General features: G+C 36.3%; 1 protein-coding gene across 1 annotated transcript in view; it reads left to right on the top strand.

Moving 5' to 3' along the window:
- DYM (dymeclin) overlaps positions 1 to 22,795 on the top strand; it is a 398,822-nt gene that overhangs the window by 148,432 nt on the left and 227,595 nt on the right. Inside the window, exons 9-11 of the mRNA XM_011968998.1 lie at positions 1,241 to 1,423; positions 5,705 to 5,883; positions 14,401 to 14,526. Coding sequence (XP_011824388.1) covers positions 1,241 to 1,423; positions 5,705 to 5,883; positions 14,401 to 14,526 — 488 coding nt within the window. The remainder of the gene's footprint in view (positions 1 to 1,240; positions 1,424 to 5,704; positions 5,884 to 14,400; positions 14,527 to 22,795) is intronic.

Genomic DNA, 22,795 nt, shown 5'->3' with positions numbered 1-22,795 from the left:
GCAATGGCGCGATCTCGGCTCACCGCAAACTCCGCCTCCCGGATTCAAGCAATTCTCCTGCCTCAGCCTCCCGAGTAGCTGGGATTACAGGCGCATGTCATCACGCCCGGCTAATTTTTTTGTACTTTTACTAGAGACGGGGTTTCTCCATGTTGGTCAGGCCTCCCAAAGTTTTGGGATTACCGGTGGCGTGAGCCACCGCGCCCAGCCTGGACAGTACATTTCTAAGTGGACCAGAATATTGCTTGCTTGCAAATAATGAAATTTTTTCTCTAAAATTTTTTTGGTCTTTTTTTCTTTTGCCTTAATGTTTTTGCTTGGACATCAGTAGTACCATGCTGATGTTGATGATATTAATGTGAATACTTGCAATGTTTGACCACTATGAATTTCTGGCTAGAGGTTTCCTTCCCGTTCTGGTTTGTAAGAATTTTTCTTTAAATCAGAAACCAATTTTAAGTTTAAAATATATATATATATATATATATTTAAATATATTTATGAAAATGTGGAAACTCTTGAGTGACCATATTTTTTATCTTAAAAAATAGAAATAATACTTTTAAAATGGTGAACAATTCTTGTATTTTAGAAACAAAGCCTCTCGATCATAATGCATTTATTATTATTATTATTATTTTTTTTTTTTTGAAATGGAGTCTTGCTCTGTTGCCCAGGCTGGAGTGCAGTGGCATGATCTCAACTCACTGCAACCTCTGCCTCCCAGGTTCAAGCTCTTCTTTTGCCTCAGCCTCCCGAGTAGCTGGGACTACAGGCACCTGCTATCACACCCAGCTAATTTTTGTATTTTTAGTAGAGATTGGGTTTCACCATATTGGCCAAGCTGGTCTTGAAGTCCTGACCTCTTGGTCCACCTGCCTCAGCCTCTCAAAGTGCTGGGATTGTAGGTGTGAGCCACCGCACCCGGCTTGCATTAATTTTTCTTTTTAGCAAATTTTTCTACTAAATTTCATTTGCTTTTTAAAAAAATTTAAGTTACCTAATCATAAAAATCTCTATTTCTCTATTTTGTTTTAAATACAGTCAATCTTTGTCCAGTTTTTATAGCAACGAGGATTTTCTGGCCTTGTGAAATGTATCGACATGATTCTTGTTCTACACTTTGGAACTGCTCATTACCATGTTGTATTATATTGTATTATATTACACAGAATACTGTACAGAAATACATTCATCTCATTGGTGGTGGCACATCCTAACAGGGTGTTTTCCTCCCCAGCAGGACTCTGGACTGTCTTCACGCTAGGTGGTGTGGGCAGCAAAGCGACTGCCTCTCCAGAGCTTTCTTCCCCTCTGGCCAACCAGAGTCTCCTGCTTCTGCTGGTGTTGGCCAATCTGACAGATGCCTCAGATGCGCCAAACCCCTACAGACAAGCCATTATGTCCTTCAAGAACACACAAGGTTTGTGGTATTTTTTTCTCTAATATTCTTTGTAATGGGGAGAGTATTGCTTATTCTATATTGTTTATTGTCTTGTAGTTTTGGAGATGAGTGTCCATTTGTATGTTTTCATATTGGTCAAACATGAGAAAAACCTTAGCTTTTCCTGTCAATATTATCAGGAAGGTCAAGCAAATCCGAGAACAAGGCTGTGATCCTTTATATCTGTTTAAATTCGTATTTCTTTCAGGGATAACCAAACCGGCATGTGTTTAATTTGGGTCAGTCTGTACTACCTGTTAGGGGTAGGAATTAACCTGGAAAACCCAAATGCTAGGTTGTTTTAAATTTTCAGTTAAAGTCTGTGTTCTAGTTAGAGTTTTATAGAACTAAAAATTAGGTCTCAAAAAAAAAATTAGAGCACAAATCAGAAAACCTTTTTCTGTAGGGATTAGTGGCTTTGTGGAGCCACATGTTCTCTCCTGCAGTCTCTTAGCCTTGCTGTTGTTGCATCAAAGCAGCCATAGGTACTATGTAAACAGGTTAGATGGCTGTGCTCCAGTAAATCTTTACTTCCAAACAAGGCGGGGTAGGCTGCCCATGAGCTGTGTAACTTGGTATTAATAACTCCTAAAGTAGAAGATGAGCACATCACTTCATGTTGAACCAGCATCTCTTCTCAAAAGGTTACATTCTAAAAGCAGGATTCCTGTAGTACAGTCAAGTGCTGCTCAATGGCAGGGCTGTGTTCATTAGGCAATTTTTTCGCTGCGTGACTATCATAGTGTACTTAGACAAACCTAGATGACATAGCTGCTACACAACTAAGCTCTGTGGTGTAGCCTATTGCTCCTAGCCAACAAACCTGTTCAACATGATGATGTACTGAATACTGTAGTCAGTTGTAACACAGTGGTATTTGTGTATCTAGGCAATCTAAACCTAGAAAAGGTACAGTAAAAATGTGGTATAATCACATGGGATCACTTCAAATATGTGGTTTATCATTGACTGAAACGTTATTATGCAGCGCATAGCCAGATTCTCAAGACATTTCTAACACCAGTGTGATGAAGATGGGTGGGAAGTACAGTGATTGGATGGGAGCATTTGTAAGCCTTCTGATGCCCCATGCCATGTTTCTTCCAGGTTATTCTGATACACATTTCTTATAGACGTGGCTAGATGTGCCCATTAATTGTGCCTCTGCCAATTCTGGTATTATTTGCAGCGTGTCCATTTGTGCTGCTCTAACAAAATACCTGAGACTCAATAACCTATAAAGAACAGAAATTTATTTCTCACAGTTCTGAAGCCTGGGAAGTGAATCTAAGATCCAGGCACTGGCAGGTTTGGTGTCTGGTGAGGGCTCAGTCTCTGCTTCCAAGATGGGTTCTTCTATCTGTGTCTTCACATGGCAGAAGGGAGTCAAGGGCTAAAAGAGCTGAATGCTATGTGGGCCCTCTTTTATATAGGCCTTCATCCTGTTGATGAGAGAGGGGCCCGTAGGACCTAATCACACTGTAAAGTCCCCACCTCTCAACTTTATTTCATTGGAGATTAAATTTCAACATGAATTGTGGAGAGAACATAAACTATAACACGTTACAATGGGGAAATAATAACAATTTTATGAATTAAAAAATGAAAACTCCTGTATCTATTAGTATTTTTCTGTTCCCATTACTTACTCTTCTTGGTGACAGTATGACTTAATGGTTAAGAAAGCAAGTTTCAGAGTCAAGCATACCTGGCTTCACACCATACCTCTATCACTTCAGAGTGTGAGACCTTTGACAGTTTGCTTAATCTCAATTAGCTTTAAAAGCTTTGCCTATAAAATAGAGAAAATATCACCTAATAGTATTTGTATAAAGACCAAGCAAGGTAAGTCTTTAAAATGATTAGCCCAGATTTTGCAACAAAGCGGGTATTCAGTATATGGTATCTACTATGTTACTCTTGCTGCTCAGGCCAAGTGTTGATATTTAGGGCTGAACTTTGCTTGGGATGGTCACGGTTTGGGAGACCATTTAGTACAATGATGCAAAGTGTTGGCTTTAGGATGCTCATATCCATCAGGGCTGATCTTGGCAAAGTTACTTGATCCCTTTAAACATCTATTACATTCCTTGTAAAGCTGATCAGAATAATGACACGTTTGTTGTATGGGTTAAATAAGGGATAACATAAACAAAGTGTTTAGTATAACAGCTGGTTCTTAGTATTTATTAGCTAGTAATGTATGTATGTTGTGGATACACACACACAACACACATATTCCCTTTGCAGTCAGGTATAATACACGTTGGTGAATTTGTTACTTTGCTTCAATTTTATAGAAGTGTAGTGTGTCTAGAATCTTCCACCAGTGAGCATTCTGTAGATTCCATAATATCTGCATACTCACGGCACATGGCAACACTTTCTTTTGCCATCCCTTGCAAAAATATAAAGCCAACCACAAAAAAAAAGAATTATTTGTGTAAGTGTCAAAAATACAGTGTTAGTATTGAAAAAATAGCCTCTATTTCAAATGTAGAAGGAAAAGTGAGGGCACTGGATGATAAAACTGAAGGCGTTTTGATGCATTCTCCTCACAAATGTAAAGCTTAGAAAGGAGAATCTGAGAGACAAGGACTGTGTTGGAACATATCTCTTTTTTCATAAGAGCACAGCTTTTAGGAATGTTAAAGCAAGTTATTTTGTCTTGGTAGTGCTTCTGTGTTTTTAAAGGCTTAAAATAATTTTGGTGCTTTTTAGAACATAAAAATATTAGCTCTTTGTGCTACCATGTTCAGAGTTTTATTTGATTAGATGATGACTTTCTCTGAGTCCGTTGAACTTATCTTTATCTTCTTTGTTACTTCCTAACCTTGATTGCTTCAGTTTCTCAGCAAATCCAGTTAACTGTTGGAAAGGGCCTGTGTTGGTTTGGAATATCAAGAACTTTCCTAGTACAGGCTGTGATTTTTGCTTTTGATTGTTCCAGTGACTGTACTTAAAAAAAAAAAAAAAAAAAGTTTCTTAGCAGTTGTAGTCAATTAGGTTTGCATTGGAGATTATATTTTATTTTATTTTTAAAAAAGTTATAGAAGTTTTCTGGTAGTTGTCTCAAGCTTGGTATGCTCTTTTGATTATAGAACCTAATGTTGAACGTACACAGATGGCCCCCAACCTGCAATGGCTGGACTTAGGATTTTTTGACTTTATGATGGTGCAAAAGCAATATAAATTCAGTACTGTATTTAATAAATTACATGAGATATTCAACACTTTGTTGTAAAATAGGCCTACTGTTACAGTTGGATTAATACAATTTAGAACTGTACACAAAAATAATAGCTTAGGCTAGGCTAGGCTAGGCTAAGCTATGATATTTGGTAAGTTAGGTTGTATTAAATGCATTTTCAACTTAGAATATTTTCAACTTACGATTAATTTATGGGAATATGATCCCATTGTAAGTTGAGGAACGTCTATACTGATTTTGGTGTAAGTGGATACTTCAGCCACAATTTATTCTTTTGAAGAAAATTAACCCAGCTTTAAAGGCAGTTGTTTTCTTTTTAATTCTATATTAAAAGAGAATTTTCTATTTTGTATAGAAATTCTTTCTTTCTCTCTAGATGTTTTTTATTTAGGACTCATGATTATTTAGTTTCGGTAACAAAGTATTTCATTTTGAAGTCCTGGTTAAATTGTATTGATTGGAGAGCCTTTTGACTCGCTCATAATTCTGTTTATTTAAGTTCATGTTCTTAGAGCTGATTTATTTCAGCTACGTTAATGGGAAGATAGTAACAGAGTCAAACTATATGACTTAGTTTAGTTCTTTTTAAGGTAAATTTTTCTTTTTTTTTTGGAGACACAATCTCACTCTATCGCCCAGGCTGGAGTGCAATGGTGCAATCTCGGCTCGTTGCAACCTCCACCTCCCGGGTTCAAGCGATTCTCCTGCCATAGCCTCCTGAGTAGCTGGGATTACAGGCCCACACCACCATGCCCGGCTAATTTTTGTATTTTTAGTAGAGATGGGGTTTCACCATGTTGGTCAGCCTGGTCTCAAACTTCTGACCTTGTGATCCACCCATCTTGGCCTCCTAAAGTGCTGGGATTACAGGCGTGAGCCACCATGCCTGGACCTCAAGTAAATTTTGTATAAATTAAAATTTTGAATCTGAAATGTAATGACTTTCCATAAAATTAATGGGAATTGAGTTGTACACATTACTTTAACAATATTTTCATTTATATAAAGCACAGCTAGAAATTACTGATGTGCTGTTTTCTGTATTCCAGATAGCAGTCCTTTCCCCTCATCAATTCCACATGCCTTCCAGATCAACTTTAATAGTTTGTACACAGCTCTTTGTGAACAGCAGACATCTGATCAAGCAACTCTCCTCTTGTATACCTTGCTTCATCAAAATAGTAATATTAGAACATACATGTTGGCTCGCACAGACATGGAAAATCTTGTAAGTATCATACTAAACATTCCATGTGTTTGTATTTTATAATATTTTGAAGAAAAACTTCTTTTCCCAAGAGGGCAAGTTTATTTGCCTGGTTGCCACAAAGGTGATGATCAAGAAATTGATAGGGAGGTGTCACCAGACACAGACAGAGGGTAGGATCTTCTCCAGCATAAGACACAGCTCGTGTGGAGGGGGCCTCCCACAGCAGGACACAGCCACGTCCCTGGCTGACTTGACGCGCCTCCTTGTCCTTACCAGGATTCAGCCTGTTCAAGTCTTCCAAAAACCCTCTGCAATTCTCAAGGAGATTTTTAAATCATCTCAGTCCCTTCCATCTGCTAAGTGCCCGCCCACCAACTTCATGTTACTCATCACAGTTGCAGAATATTCCTGATGAGAATGCTGAAAGGAAAGTGATGTTTCAACTCAGCTGCTCAAATGTCCCATCCCCTCTGGCAGGCTTAGGCTTTAGGACTGTCTGAACTCACTCCCTGGAGTCTTATAGTCATTTTAAGGTACTTTTGTCAGATATCCCTTAAATTACGCCATCCATCACTACATGAGTGAAATTAGTTCTCAAATTTTTGTTCATAGACAAAAACTCCTGTAAGCAATAATCGATTTCCTTTATGACTAATGTGCAAACATCAGTGTTTCTATGAGGGGCAGAGTAAGCTACCTCACCAAAGTGTTAATGTTGTTTGAAATACATAGTGTGTAGATAACTGTGGACCCTAATATACTCGTAAAAATGTGAACATTCCCGAAATAGCCAGTAGCTGCCTGACAGCAATGAAATGTTCCCTCTGCACCACTTTTTACAGATTGATAGCAGGATTCTCCCAGTATTTGGTTACCATTTTTTCAGTGTTCAATATAAAATACTGCATAAATAGTGAAGGAACACGGAATACTAGAATTCATTGAACATACTCTGCATCCAGTTGACACTAAGTATGAAAAATGTGATGAAAGAGTGTCTCCACCTTAGGTCTAGGTGGGAAACATTGCTTAAATAGCAAATTGAGTATGAAAGTATACTGCTTATATGAGTAAAATCCTGTAAAGAGAAGGTTTGTTTCCTGATGGGTGTGGATAGGCATAGAGACAATTCTGAGGATGATGTATTCTAAGGGAAATGTTGGCAATAAGCAGGAAACCTGTGACGTCACCTGTTTCAGAAAGTTGTATGGTAAGGATGCGGGTATATAAGATGGTGCAGAGAGCAGCTGTCTGTGTTTGATGGCATACCCGGTGAAAGGTTAAAAGGTTTTGTGTTGTAGTTATTTTGGAGGGTGGTGTTTGTTTATTTGTTCTGGTTTTGTTGGATAATTTCTTAATTTATGCTCCATCTGTCCTTTTACCTTTCTCCTATAATAAATATGTTGAGGCTTTGATGAGAAAATATGTTATCAGTAGGAAATTTACTGTGCTGATCTGATTTTATTATGGTTATCAATTATTTTATTCTGCAGTCTTTGACATTAAGAAGGTAATGTTTGACAGATTACAGTGTTTCTAAGAAATACGTAATTGTGTGTAAATCCCATCAGGCTGGAGGCAGACCTCCCTCTGTTCAGCAACAGGTGTTGGCTGACTTGGATTCTTTCTGTTGATGGTCTGACTCACTACTGTTTGACTTGTTTTAACTCCAAACAAGTTAATTAATCTGGTATAACTTCTTATGGTACATTTTTAATTGGTATCTATTAGAATAACAATACAATGACTCGTGCATTTTCTTTTTGTGTCTCTGAATAGTGTCTAGGGCGAATCCAAGTGCCTGAATGTTAAAAACAGGGCTTAAGAGGGCATACTTTTTAGAAAAACTCATTATAGACATGAACACAATTTTTATATTTTATCACAAGCAAATGTTTAACAAGAAAAGTAGCTAGACTTTTAAGATAGTCATGATTCTTTTAGTTGTAACAGACCCATTTATGCCTAGCGTAAGCAAAAAGAAATATATCTGTACAAATGAAAAATTTGTGCATTTTTTTTTGGCTTCAGTCATAGCTGGTTCTAGGGGCTAAATGTTGTTATCCAGGCTCGGCCTCTCCGTCTTTTGCCTCTGCCTTTTATAGCTTTGGCCTTATTCTCAGGCACACACTTTCCAAGTGGGGAGACAGGTGGTCACCAGCAGCTCTCGACATATCATAAGCTAAAAAGAGGAAAGATTACACAACTACTTCAGAAATATTTCACGAAGGGCTCCAATAGTCTCTTCTTGGGTTGTGTATCCACTTATTTGACCAATGATTACGGAAGGAGGCGCAGTTAATGCTAAGCCACCATAGCCACAAAGGTAAAGGGAATTTCCTTAAGGAAGGGATCTTGGACAAATAATATATAGTCACTTCGACACTATATTGCTTGTAATTTCCTTAATCAGGGCATTATGAGTTAGTCACTCTTTTAATTTCTGTTTGTGTTAGTCCAGCAGAGATTTGGCTGGCATTTCCCTTAGGCCTCCAGCAGTCTTCTGCTTTTGGGTCAAACCTTGAGCCTGCACAATATTGCAGACATGCAGCTCCTGTCATTTTGATACTTACTCATTTGAAACTTCACTTCACTAGAAAATGAGATTAAGATTTACAATGATATGCAGTCTAGGATTTATCATGAATTATAAAAGAAATGACATAGGATCTTTACATCTTGTTTTAGATGGACTAATAGTCCTTTATTTTCTGAGTGTGGTTTTTATATAAACATCAAAAAGGAAATTTTTTTTTAGCCCTTTTCTTTTCCTTTTCATGCTAAGTTTCTTGAAAGCCACATTATTTGCCTTTACTTCTTGTGCACTTTTCTACCTGTTGTGATCTAACATTTGTTTCTACAACTTCCTCATCAGCAGCTCCTGATTGTTAGTAAATCTTTGGTCATGTTTCATCATTTTCTTATTTGACTGCATTGCTGCATATGACACTGTTCATTTCTTTATTCTTTAAACCGCTGAATACCTATGTGTTAGTCAGTTCAGGCTTAGTCAGTTCAGAATTTACTCAGGCCTGACTGCTTTAACAAACATACCATAGACTGGTGCTTAAACAACAGAAAGTTATTTCTCACAGTTCTGTAGGCTGAGATTTCCAAGACAGACCCCTTGGTGTCTGGTGCAGACCTGCTTATTGGTTTGTCAAGAGTCATCTACTTGCTGTGTCCTCACATGGCAGTGAGCAGAGGCAGGGAAGAAGCAAGCTCTCTCCTATCTCTTCTTATAAGGGTACTAATCCCATCATGAGTGCTCCACACCTGTTACCTAATCTCCTCGCAAGAGCCCCACCTCTTTATAGTGTCCCATTGGGGGTTAGGGTTTTAACATATGAATTTTGGGGGCCCAAACGTGTAGTTCATATATCTACAAACATATACCTTGGCTTTCTGATCATTTTACTCTGCTGGTTTTTCCACCTCTATGCCTACTGCTTTTCTCTCTCCTTTATGTGTTATTTTTTCTTGTCCTTAAATGTGTCCTGCTGCAGGGTTCTGTCCTTCTTTTTGTTTTTTCCCTGTACTTCTCCCTAAAACATCTAAGCAAATTCAGTTGTCATTTATATGTTGCCAGTGTATATGTTCCCATTTATATGTGCCATATATGTTCTGTTTTTGCAGCCCTGGTTGCCCATATCTCATATCCATGTATCCAGCTGCCCCAGACATTTCCCAGTGGCTGTCTCATAAACACCTTAAACCAAACATGTAAAAATTGGGTTCATTATTTTCCCTGCTCTTCCTTCTCTTACTCCTGTATTCTGTATCACAGTGAGCCATCCACAGAGTTAGCAAAAGCTTTGACTCTCCTGTTTCATTCCCAAATCTTTTGTATTTTCTCTCCTTATTTTCTTTGGAATATATTAGTGTTCTTTTTCCTCATTGCCATTCCTTTGGTTTAAGCGGCCTTCATCTCTTACTAAAACTATTGCAACATCTTTAACTGGTTTTCCTGCTTTCTGTCTTGCTATTCTTTAATATTATTTTCTATCCTGTTTCCAGAGTGAGTATATTAGAGTCAAATCTGATCATGTCACTTCTCTGCTTTTAAAGCCCTTTCATGGCTCCACAGTGTCCTCAGGTTTAAAGCTCTTACTCTTAATGTGGCTAACAAGACATTTCATAATTTTGCCACAGCTTCCATTTTGGGTCTCATCTGTTTGCCATTATGTCCTTTTTATTCTTTATTTAATCATAATGAATTAATTTAATTTCTCTCAATCTGACCTATCTCCTAACTAAGTTTAGACTTGGTTTTCTCTCTAGAATACTTCTCCTTGAAATTTTCTCCCTTTTCCTCTTCTCAGACAACTCTTAGTAGCTTTTCAGATCTCAGTTTAAATAGTTCTTTCAGAATTAAAGTTATGTTATAAAAGTAATTATATACCATACCCAAGTGGGATTTATCCGAGGAATGTAAGCTTGATTGGACATCTGAAAGTCAGTTATTGTGATACATCATATCAAGAGTGAAAAACAAAAATCATATGATTATTTAAATAGATCCAGAAAAAGGCATTTGACAAATCATCACTTTTTAATGAAATAAAAATATTTAACAAAGTAGGAATAGAAGGGAACATCCTCAGATTAATAAAGGGCTTCTATGAAAACCCTACAGCTCACATCGTACTTAATGGTAAAAGACCATGTTGTCTTTCTCCCTAAGATCAGCCACAAAACAAGGATGTCTGCTTTTGCCATTTCATTCAACATTTTACTGGAGATTATAGCCTGGGCATTTGATTAAGAGAAAGAAATGAAACACATCTAGATTGGAAAGCAAGGTGTAAAATTATCTGTATTTGCAGATGACATTATCTTATATGTAGAAAATCCTAAGGAATCCACTGAAAAACTCTTAGAATTAATAGATGAGTTCAGCAAAGTTGCAGGATACTGGATCAGTATAAAACGTCAATATGCAAAAAATTGTATTTTTATATATGAGAAATCCCAAAATGAAGTTAAGAAAATAGTTCTGTTCATAATAGCATCAGAAATTTAACAAGAGAAGTACAAAACTTACACTCTGAAAACTACAAAATATTATTGAAAGAAATGGGAAAACATATATTCATTGATTGCAACATAAAAAAATAGAGATAGGGTCTTGCTATGTTGCCCAGGCTGGTCTTAAACTTCCGACCTCAAGCGATCCTCCCACATTGGCCTCCTAAAGTGCTGGGATTACGGGCGTGAGCCACCATACCCAGCCCTGATCACAGTACTTAACATTGTTAAGATGGCAGTATTCCCCAGACTGACGTACACATTGAGCACAATACCTATTAGAATCCTAGTTGACTTCTTTATAGAGATTGACAAGATTGTTTAAAAATCCATATAAAATTACAAAGGACCAAGAATAGCCAAAACAATACTGAAAAAAAACAAATTTGGAGGACTCATACTTTCTAATTTCAAAACTTATTATAAAGCAACACTAATCAATACAGTGTGGTACTGGCACAAGGATAGACGTAATACATCAATGGAGTTGAACTGAGAATCTAGAAATAAACCCATATACCTATCATCAACTGATTTTCAGCCAGGGTGCCAAGACCAATGTGGAAAGAATAGGTTTTTTCAACAGATGGTACTAGTGCAATTATGTAGTCACTTGCGAAAGGATAAAGTTGGGCTTTTGCTTCACCCCATATACAAAATTAATTCAAAATGGGTCAAAGGCCTAAAAGAGCTAAAACTATAAACCTCTTAGAAGAAAATGGGGGTAGATCTTTATGACCTTGGATTTGGCAAATGACTGTTAGATATAACAACAAAAGCATGAGCAACAAAAGAAAAAATAGGTAAATTGAACTGCATCAAAATAAAAACGTTTGTGCTTCAAAGGACCATCAAGAAAGTGAAAAGACAGCCTACAGAATATGAGAAGATATTTGCAAATCACTTATCTGGTAAGGAACTGTATCTATAATATATAAAGAACTTTTTAAACCCGATAGTAAAAGGACAACCCAATTGCAAAATGGATGAAAGATCTGAGTAAGCATTTCTGCAAGGAAGATATACAAATAGCTAGTAATACACATATGAAAAAAACAAACTTGACATTATTAGTCATCAGGTAAGTGTAAATCAAAACCACAGCAAAATACCACTTTACTCCCACTGTGATGCCTAGAATAAAATGTTAGTTAATAAGAAGTGAGGATGTGGGGAAATCTAATCTCTCATACACTGTTGGTGGAAATGTAAAATGGTGCAATGGCTTTGAAACAGTCTGGCAGTTCCTGAAACAATTAAATAGTTACCATATGATCCAGCAATTCCAAGGCTAGATATATACCCAAGAGAAATGAGTATACGTCTTCAGGAAAACTTGTAAAGGAATGTTTATAGAAGCATTGCTCATAATAGCAAGAATGTGGAAACAGTTCAAATGTTAGTAAACAGAAGAATGGATAAATGAAATGTGATATGTTTATGCAATGAGATATTATTTGACATAGAAAGGAATGAGACTCTGATACATACTGCAACATGGATGAACCTTGGTAACATGTTCAGTGAAATAAGGTAGTCACAAAAATCTACGTAGTCTATGATTCTATTCATACAGACGTCCAAAATAGGGAAATCTATAGAGACAGAAAGTGGTTCCTTTGGGCAGGCTACATAGGGGACTGGAGGAGGTGATAGTTAAAGGGTATGGGGTTTCTTTTTGAGGTAATGAAATTTTTTAAGTTGCCTGTGGTGATGGTTACACATATTTGTTAACATATGGCAAACCATTGAATTATGCACTTTGAATGGATTGTATGGTCTGTAAATTGTGTCTCAATACAGATATTTAAAAGAATGAAGTACTATTCTGACATAGTCTCATTGGACTCGTTACTTACTCTTACATTATTATTTCTTTGAATATACCATTTGCTTGTGTATCTTGTCTGGTAAAGCACAGAGTCTCAATATTTTCAGTACTCTGGTGATATTAGGTACTGTAGGTAAGATGTGCTTTCTACAGGTGTAGCCAAAAAAAAAAAAAAAAAAAGAACATGGCATAAAATATGGTCATATGTTGCTTAATGTGGGGAGTCATTCTGAGAAATTTGTTTTATTAGGTGATTTTGTCATTGTGCAAATATCATAGAGTGTACTTATACAAATCTAGATCGTATAGCCTAACTACACACCTAAGCTTTATGGTGTAACCTATGGCTCCTAGACCATAAACCTGTACATCATGTAACCATACTAAATACTGCAGGCATTTGTAACACAATGGCATTTGTGTATCTAAACATAGAAAGGGTACAGTAAAAATATGGTGGTGTAATCTTATGAGACTATACAACCACAGACTCTTACATGTGATCTGCCATTAATGGAAATGTTATGTGGCGTATTGAAAACTCCAGAATCAGAATTAACAAATGTTGAGTTAAATGACCGTAAAATGTAACTGTGCTTACTAGGTAATGTGGAATGTGAGTACAATGTATTATGTTTGACCCAATGTCAGAAGAAACTCCAAAGACAAGAATGCCTGGGAAAAGAGAAAGAGCAATGACTACTTGGTAACTGGTACACTTCGTTCCTGGAATTTAATAGTGCTCATGCACTGAACTTCATAATTTAGAGGAAGTTTTAGCTACAACTTATAAAAGAACAAAACACACCAGTGCCACATTTTAAAACCTTCCTGCAATAGGTGTGCCTGTCAAAAACACGTATGCCCCAGTGTGCGGCATACCAGCCTGTGCTTTAGGGACTTGTACGTGTAAACAATTTACTCATTACATGTATTGTCTGATTTAGATGATAGATTTTTTTTTTTTGGCCTATTTTCTAGCATTCAGTGGATAGTGTTCATGGTTGTTTCCTACGAGACATGCTGTATAGTCTGCCCATCTTTAATAAATAATTTCAGTAACCTCCTTACTTTAATAAAGAAGGAACAAATAGAAGGTGTCAATGATTTGAAATAAGCACAATTGTAAACGGCATTTTGAAATGAAATGTTTGATGGATACACTGAAGAGCAGATCTTAATACATATGTTGAGAAAATGCACCTTGGGTTCCAAGAGTATGTTTAATTATGTATTTATTTAAAATATATTTCTTGAAATATATTTTTTACTTATTAGCTTTAAAAAAGTGATGCTAAGCACATAAAACGTTAACTTGTGAGCAGCTGTGTTCTCCCCACTACTGCTACTTTTTGGTAAAGTTGGGAGAAGGCAATGTGACTTCTTAAAATCTTCCAAACAAACCTTGAGCCTAAATGGTCCTTGCAGATCCAACCTTTATGTTGATTGGACCTTAAGAGACCTTCACAGAGTTAGTGATGATTTTCTCCACTGGCATCTTAATAGCTAAGATACATTTGGAAAATACATTCAGTCAGAAGGGGGTTTATATGGTTTTTTCCTCTAATGAACAATACAGCTATGATATTAAAGCAGAGTACAAAAGTGTAAAGATTTAAAACATTTGGATTTATAATGAAGTACTGAAATAGTCAATTATAATTTTTATTCTCTAGGTTTTGCCTATTCTTGAGATTCTGTATCATGTTGAAGAAAGGAATTCACACCATGTGTATATGGCCCTTATAATATTGTTGATCCTTACGGAAGATGATGGCTTCAACAGATCCATTCATGAAGTGGTAAGTTACCACGACTTGGATTAGAGTTAGAGTTACAGAACACACATGTCCCTGCATAAGATTTACTACAGTCTTTACATTTCTTTCTGGTAGATTTTCCTGTGAGAACCTGCATTAGAAATGTTATGTCTTTCTTCAGATTTTTGAAGCGTTGCTTTTTTTTTTTTTTTCCCAGAATGACTATTAACCACTATTAAAAACTCTCTCAAAATGGTTCTTTGGTAATTGATACAAATGATTTTGCTGCTACTGGGTTCATTTTTCTTCACTATTTCATTTCCACTTTTTCATTGTGGCAGAAATTGTCAAACAGGTTTGCTTCATGCATGCAGAATTAGAGAAGAAAAAGGGACCAAAATGGGAGAAGTTTGAGAAATCCATTGTTTTACATGTATTTTTTAAAGAACATAACATAATTTAACTCTTTAAATTTTGGTCCTGTTGGAGAGTTTTATTCCCAAACTGGTTTTATCTTCTTTCTTTGGCATTTTTTAATTTTATTTTTTGCATCAGAGTAATACACATAAATAGTTTTAAAACTTACATGGAAGTACGAGGTTTTAATGAAAAATAACAGACCCATGTTCACCCTGTTTCTGATTCCCGCTCCTCTAAGGGAAATGCTTTCAGTTCTGTCCATGTTTCTAAATAACATGCTTATATTGTGATTTCTTGATTTCAGTTGTAGATATTAACTATTATCTCCCTAAGATGGAAGATAGTCATTGATTCTTCCTGCATACCACATGTGTTCCCTCTGGGTTCCCAGCACGCTTGCCAGCACACAGACTTTTTCCTTTTTCCATCTTATTACCATTTTTGGTTAACTCAGATTTTACATTATTATTTTAGATGTTATTTTTAGTTTGACTGTGTACTGTAGGATAATTGCATTTCCTTTCTTGAACATCTTTTACCATTTCTGTAGCACATCATTGCCCTGTTTTTTATTTGTGTACTAATACACTGATTCTACCCCCGGTACTTCAACAGAACTGAAAATTTGCTCAAAATATATTCAAACTTACTGAGTTTTCTTTTTGGACTCCTGTCTTTGCTGGAGCGTCTGGTGGCTCTGGTTGATCTGTTCATCTGTAGGAGTAAGCACCAAGAAGTCGATTGGAAGTCCTGTGTGTGGGCAGGTCTGTCTTACTGTACCTTGTTGTACATAGTCTCTTTCTCTGGGACTCTGTCCCTGCAGGCCATTTTTTGGATAGATTGTTTTTGATTCTTCCAGTCTCCTTGCTAGGGGGGTCTATAGGAGAAGGGGGCAGGGCTTTTACTCCTTATAAGGGTACAGACACTTTGTTTTCTCCTCATTTTCAGTAGGGCTTTTATATTATCTTTACTGCTGTCTAATGTTCCCTTAAGTCATGTTTTTGCCTCTTACATAGTATGACCATAATTTCAACTAAGATTTAAGGAATCTTGACCATTGTGGAAGGAGTATAAAACATAGAAATTTATTTTTTGTGTGTATATTTAAGGTATACAACTTGATGTTTTGATATATTAATACATGTACACAGAGAAATGGCTACTATAGTCAAGTAAATTAGCATATCCATCATCTCACATAATTACCCCCTTTATTGTTTGTGGCAAGAGCGGTGATACTCTCCTTTAGCAAAAATCCTGAATACAGTACAATATCATTAACTGTAGTCCTCATATTCTGCACTAGATCTCTAGACTTCATCCTATAGACCTGCAACTTTGACCTATATCTCCCCATTTTCTCACATCCACCCCCGGTACCCATTGTAATATCCTCTATCTCTGTGTATTTGACTTTTTAAAAAGGTATTCCACATATATGTGAGATCATGAAGTATTTTTCTTTCTCTGGTTTATTTCACTTAGAATAATCTCTTCCAGGTTTACCTATGTTGTGCCAAATGTCGGTGTCTTCTTTTTTAAGGCTGAATAATATTCCTTTGTTTATACAACCATGCACTACTTAACAATTGGGAGGCATTGTGAGAAATGTGCCCTTAGGTGATTTTATCATTATGTGAAAACTGTAGAGTGTGCTTACACAGCCAAGATAGTGTAGCCTACTACACGCCTAGGCTGTGAGGTATAGCCTGTTGCTCCTGGCCACAAAGCAGTACAGCATTGTTACTGTATACTGTAAGCAGTTGTAACACAATGGTAAGTATTTGTTTAAACATAGAAAAGCTACCATAAAAATACAGTATAAAAGATTTTAAAAGGCACACCTGTATAGGGCACTTACCATGAATGGAACTTGCAGGACTGGAAGTGGCACTGATTGAGTCAATGAGTGAGTGGTGAGTAAATGTGAAGGACCAGGACATTGCTGTATGCTGTTGTAGACTTTATAAACACTGGACACTTAGGCTACACTACATTTATAAAAAATATTTTTCTTTAATAATCAATTACCCTTAGCTTACTGGAACTTTGTTACTTTATAAAGTCACCACAAACACATGAATAGTGTGTTGTGCTACAATGGCTACAACATCTAGGTGATAGGAATCTAGTTATAATCATCTGGGACCTTCTTTATCTATGCGGTCTGGCATTGACCAAAACATGTTATGTGGCAAATGACTACATACTACAGTTTCTTTATCCATTTGTCTGTCGACGGACTCTCTGGCTATGTCTGTGTCTTGGCTGTTCTGAATAGTGCTGCAGTGAACGAGGGAGTGCAGTTATCTTTATAGGTGGTGATTTCATTTTCCTTATGCCCAGAAGAGGAACTGTGAGATGATACACTAGTTCTATTTTTAATTTCTTTAAGAATCTATATACTGTTTGTCACCTTGGTGGCTCCAATCTACATTTCCACCAACAGTGTGCAAGGGTTCTGTTTCCTGCATCCCCTCTCGTACTTGTTATCTCTTGTCTTTTTCATAATGACTATCCACACTGGTGTGATGGTTTTGATTTGCATTTCCCTGATAATTAGTGATTTTGAGCACATTTTCATATACTTGTTGACCATATTTATGTCTCGAGAAATGTCTATTCAGGTCCTTTGCCCATTTTTTAATGGGGTTATTTGTTTTTCTGCTATTGAGTTGTGTGAGTTCTTTATGTATTTTAGATACTAGCCTTTTATCAGATATATGGTTTGCAAACATTTTATATCAATTCAGAGGCTGCTTTTTCATTTTGCTGATTATTTCCTTTGTTGTATAGAAGCTTTTTAGTTTAATATAGTCCCATTAATTTATTTTTACATTTGTAGCCTGACCTTTTGTTGTGAACATAGAAATTTCTTGGTTCTTGTTTTCAGTAAAATACTATGAGAAGTAATATTTTCACTGATTTACTCAACTTTTTAAATAAATTAAAAATCAATACGATTTTTAAAAACATCTTACAATTGAAGTATAATATGCATATAAAACACACAAATTTTAAAGGAAAACTAATGAAAATTACCTTCTATATTTGTGTCATTACCACCCAGATAATTATTTGCTTCTGCAGCAGCAATAACAAAATAATCAGAACAAGAAGAAGTAAGCACACAAAAAACTTTGAAGCAAACATAACAAAGATGTTAATTTTTGGCATAATTCATATGTGGGTATACTGTTTATTATGCTATTTTCTATACTTTTCTGTATCCTTATTCTATAAATAAAACACTTTCAAATTAGCAGAGAATTTTGCCTTAAAATTAAACTTCACTGACTGCCAAAACAGGGTTGGTAAGACAGGGGAAAGTTCAGTTCACATTCAAGTTCAGTTCCATTGGATTTCAGGATATTTTAGATGACATTTCAAATTCAAATATTGAAACACTTGTTCTTTTTCTCTAGAATCTGACTTTCTTGTTGATCTCCATTTATTTTGGTCCCTTCCCTTTTCATATGTAATATAGAAAAGAGTAAGTTCAAATGTTTTACCAGGTTTCTCTACATGGAATCATTACTTGCCTATGAAATATATACTGTTATCTCATTTTGATTTGAATTTGCATTTCTTAATACCCAATGATACGGAGAATTTATTTTTAATGTGCTTTTTATGTGCATATATATTTTTTTGCTATTTTTTAAATTATCTTTTTTATTTTGAAATGATTGTAGATTCACATGCAGTTTTAAGAAAAATAAGAGAGACCTCATGTACCCTTAACAGTTTTCCCCAATGGCAACTATAGTTGTAAAACTGTAGTTCAGTATCACAGCCAAGATATTTGATATTTTTGTTTGTTTGTTTGTTTGTTTGTTTGAGACATAGTCTCGCTTTGTCTCCCGGGCTGGAGTGCAGTAGCAGGATCTCAGCTCACTGCAACCTCCACCTCCTGGGTTGAAGTGATTCTCATGCCTCAGCCTCCCGAGTAGCTGGGATTACAGGCACACGCCATCATGCCTGGCTAATTTTTGTATTTTTTATTAGAGACAGGGATGTTTCACCATGTTGGCCAGGCTGGTCTTGAACTCCTGACCTCGAGTGATCCAGCTGCCTGAGCCTCTGAAAGTGCCAGGATTACAGGTGTGAGCCACCACGCCCAGCCTGACATTGATACACTTTAAGGTATAGAACATTTCTGTCACCACAGCATTATATACCTCATCTTGCTCTTGAATAGCCATACCCCCTTTTAAAAACTTGGCTAATCTTATTATTGAGATGTAAGAATTATTTATTCTGGATCATTTGCTTTTTTATATTCTAGTTTGTTAATGTAGTAAATTATACTGATTATTGAGAATTATACTGATTGTTGAATATTAAATCAACTTTGCATCCTGGAGTAAACTGTGCTTGGACATGACATGTTTTGAAATGTATTTTCATATACAGTCTGGTTAAGTTTTGAGCTTTGTGTTTTCTGAGGAATTTGTACATTTCTTTTAAGGTAATGAATCTATTACAATAAAATTGTTCATAATATACTCTTATTACCTCTTCCTTTTTTTTAAAAAAGTTACCTTTTAATGTCTGTACTAGCCAGAGAGATTACCCCTCAGTCTTCATGCTGATATGTCTATTCTCTTCTTTATCTTTCTTTTTTAAAAAGTTAAAAAAACTTTAAAGAACTAACTTTGATTCTATTGATTTTTTTCCTCCATTTTTTGTTTTCTATTTTAATTATTTATGCTCTTTATTATTTATTTTCTACTGCTTACTTGAGCCTCAATTTGCTTTTTTTTTTTCTTCCAATGTTTCTTAAGGTAGAAGCTTAGACCTTTGATTTTATATTCTTCTGCTTTTCCACTGTAAGCAAAATGTATGAAAATGGTTTTCAGACTTTGGACAATAGGCAGCACAGGAGAGTAATGCTAGAAATAAAAAAATGTATTTAACAGTAATTATTTTTAAGAATTTGAAAATACATTAAAGTCAGACTTTATCACTGCCACCTAAGATGTGAATACCTTAGCTTAAGACAAATTATTATACTGTTTTAGTGTAAATGATCATACTCATTCATTTACTAGAAATTAGAACTATTAACATTGGGTGAACATCATTTTCAGAAAATTTTCTTCTTTTTATTTAAGTTGAGACAGGGTCTCACTCTTGCCCCCCATGCTAGAGTGCAGTGCTGCAATCACTGTTCACTGTAGCCTCGACTTTCTGGGCTCAGGTGATCTTCCTACCTCAGCCTCCTGAGTAGCTGGGACTGCAGGTGCATGCCACCATGCCCAGCAAATTATTGTTTCTGTGGAGATGGGTTTCGCCATGTTGCCCAGGCTGGTCTCTAACTCCTGGGCTCAAATGATTTGCCTATCTCAGCCTCCCAAAGTTTTGTGATTACAGGCGTGAGCCACCACACCAGACCTTCATTATACAATATATTTTTAAATATTTGTATATGGTGAAGAGATTTTGGAAAGATAAGATGTTAGAATCATTGTTTAGTTATTTTAAATCCATGTTGCAGCTGTAGAGAGAATCAGTGTATTTCTTAATGAGAAACATGAGAACATTATTAATTCCTCACTTCTTTTCATCTCTTTCTTCCAATTTTTTTATTAGTTTAATTATTTAATTTTGTAAAAATTTTTTTTGAGACAGTCTCACTCTATTGCCCAGGCCAGAGTGTAGTGGCGCAATTTTGGGTCACTGCAACCGCCGCTTCGCAGGTTTACGCAATTCTCGTGCCTCAGCCTCCCAAGTAGCTGGGATTACAGGCAAGTGCCACCACTCCTGGCTAATGATTTTTTTAGATTATTCAAAACTTACAACATTTCCATTCTGTTTTGTAACTCAAATTGCCAAATTTGCCTAATACTGATTTTATTGAATGTGTTGTCTACCATCAACCCTTTTACCATAGTTTAGTTTCTGTGTTCCTGAGTTCTTTGTTTTTATTCATCTTCTATATGTCTGGCTTTTGTTTGCAATTATTTTCTTCACAGAATATTTCTGTGGCATATTTTATTCACCTTCTCATGTTTGAAAATGTCTGAAGGTTTTCATTTTCTCTCCCACACATCTTTCCACTATTTAGTTGGAAGAAGAAACAAATAAATAAACCTACCAAACTTGTTTCTCTCTCTAGATTTGGGGATTTTCATCAGAATTTTCAGGATTTTGTCAGTTTTTCCAAGGGACTGCTACAAGGTAAGGCAGGATTCAGTCAGGCATGTTCTTCTTGACCCTGCCCTAGGGTTTTCTCCCTTATCATCCGTCATGGACCCCAGTACACCTAAGACTGTGTGCTTGGGCTCATAGAAGCATTGTTTTTTTTACCACATGTTAACATGGGACAGCCTGTAATTTACAGCATATATATTGTTTTTTTTTTCTTTTTATTTTGAGATTGAGTCTCGCTCTGTCGCCCAGGTTGGAGTGCAGTGGCATGATCTGGGCTCACTGCAAGCTCCGCCTCCCGGATTCACGCCATTCTCCCACCTCAGCCTCCCAAGTAGCTGGGACTACAGGTGCCTGCCACCATGCCTGGCTAATTTTTTGTATTTTTTTAGTAGAGACGGGGTTTCACCGTGTTAGCCAGGATGGTCTCGATCTCCTGACCTCGTGATCTGCCTGCCTCGGCCTCCCAAAGTGCTGGGATTACAGGAGTGAGCCACCATGCCCGGCCTGCACATATATTGTTTGGTGAGATTGTTTAAGGACTGTATATACTTTGTTCACTCCCACATAGGCCTAGGATTAGTATATTTAGTACTACTAATTCAGTAAGCATGTAATGAGCATGTACCGCCTCTCATACCTGTGGTAACGGTTAAATGAATTTTAACCGTCACTTTTTTAGTATAGCTCCTAGTTTTAACTTGCCAGATAAGTCATGTGCTTTTATTCTCTTCTGCAGATTATAGAGGTGTGGTAGACTTTGAGGATATTAAGTTTGGGCTCTAGTCTATTTGTTCAATGTACTGCTCTTCTAAGGCAAAACTTTAAAATTGTGATTTCACAATTTCTACCTATTTCCATGCCTAGAGATATGACACATTTATTCCTTTTGGTATTTTTTCTCTTTCCTAGCCCTCTTCTTGTCAAACATGGACTTGCTTATACCTAACACAAAGTATTCGATAGAAAAATGGGCAAAATAATAGAAAAACAGAATAGAGACCCTGAACAGTAATCATCGTTCAACCTGATGCTTCATCAGGATTGTGCCAATTAAAGCAACTGAAATATTATGTGCCTGTCAGAGTAGCAAAAACGACAAAATCTGATATATCAAGAGTTGGTGATGTTTTTTTACTATGGGGTTGATGAAAGAAAAAAGAATTGGTGAAGATATAGAGAAAAGGGACTCTCATATGCTGGTAGTGGTAGTACAAATTGGTAGAACCACTTTAGAGAGGAATTTGTCTTCTCAAATTCCTCAAATTATATACAGAAATAAATACTACACCTCTCAGAAATTCCATTTCAAGGTTATGTTTTAGGAAGAGCTTCATAGATCACGAGAACATATTTGAAAGAATTTTCATTGTAGTATTGGGAGAGCAGATAATGTAAATGAAATATTGTAAAGCAGCTAGAATGAATGCATAGAGCTACATGTATTGATAATAATAAAACTCAAAAAAAAAAAAAAAAGCCCATCCAATTTCGGGATAGTGGCTGCCTCTAGGGAGGCAGGTTATCAGTGTAGAACAATGAGGAGGCTTCAGGTACTTTAGAAGCAAGAATACTAACATTTGATAAATCTAGGTGATGGATACAGTGGTGGTCTCTATACCAGGCTAATCAATCAAACTTTCTATCCTCATAGACTGCACTGTGCAGTATGCTCACACTTGAAATGTAGCTAGTATGGCTGAGGAATCGATTTTACTTTTATTAAATTTTAATTTAA

Source organism: Mandrillus leucophaeus, unplaced genomic scaffold (assembly GCF_000951045.1).
Source record: "Mandrillus leucophaeus isolate KB7577 unplaced genomic scaffold, Mleu.le_1.0 Scaffold87, whole genome shotgun sequence".
NCBI classification, from domain to species: Eukaryota; Metazoa; Chordata; class Mammalia; order Primates; family Cercopithecidae; genus Mandrillus; species Mandrillus leucophaeus.
This window is presented reverse-complemented; position numbering and strand designations above follow the sequence as displayed.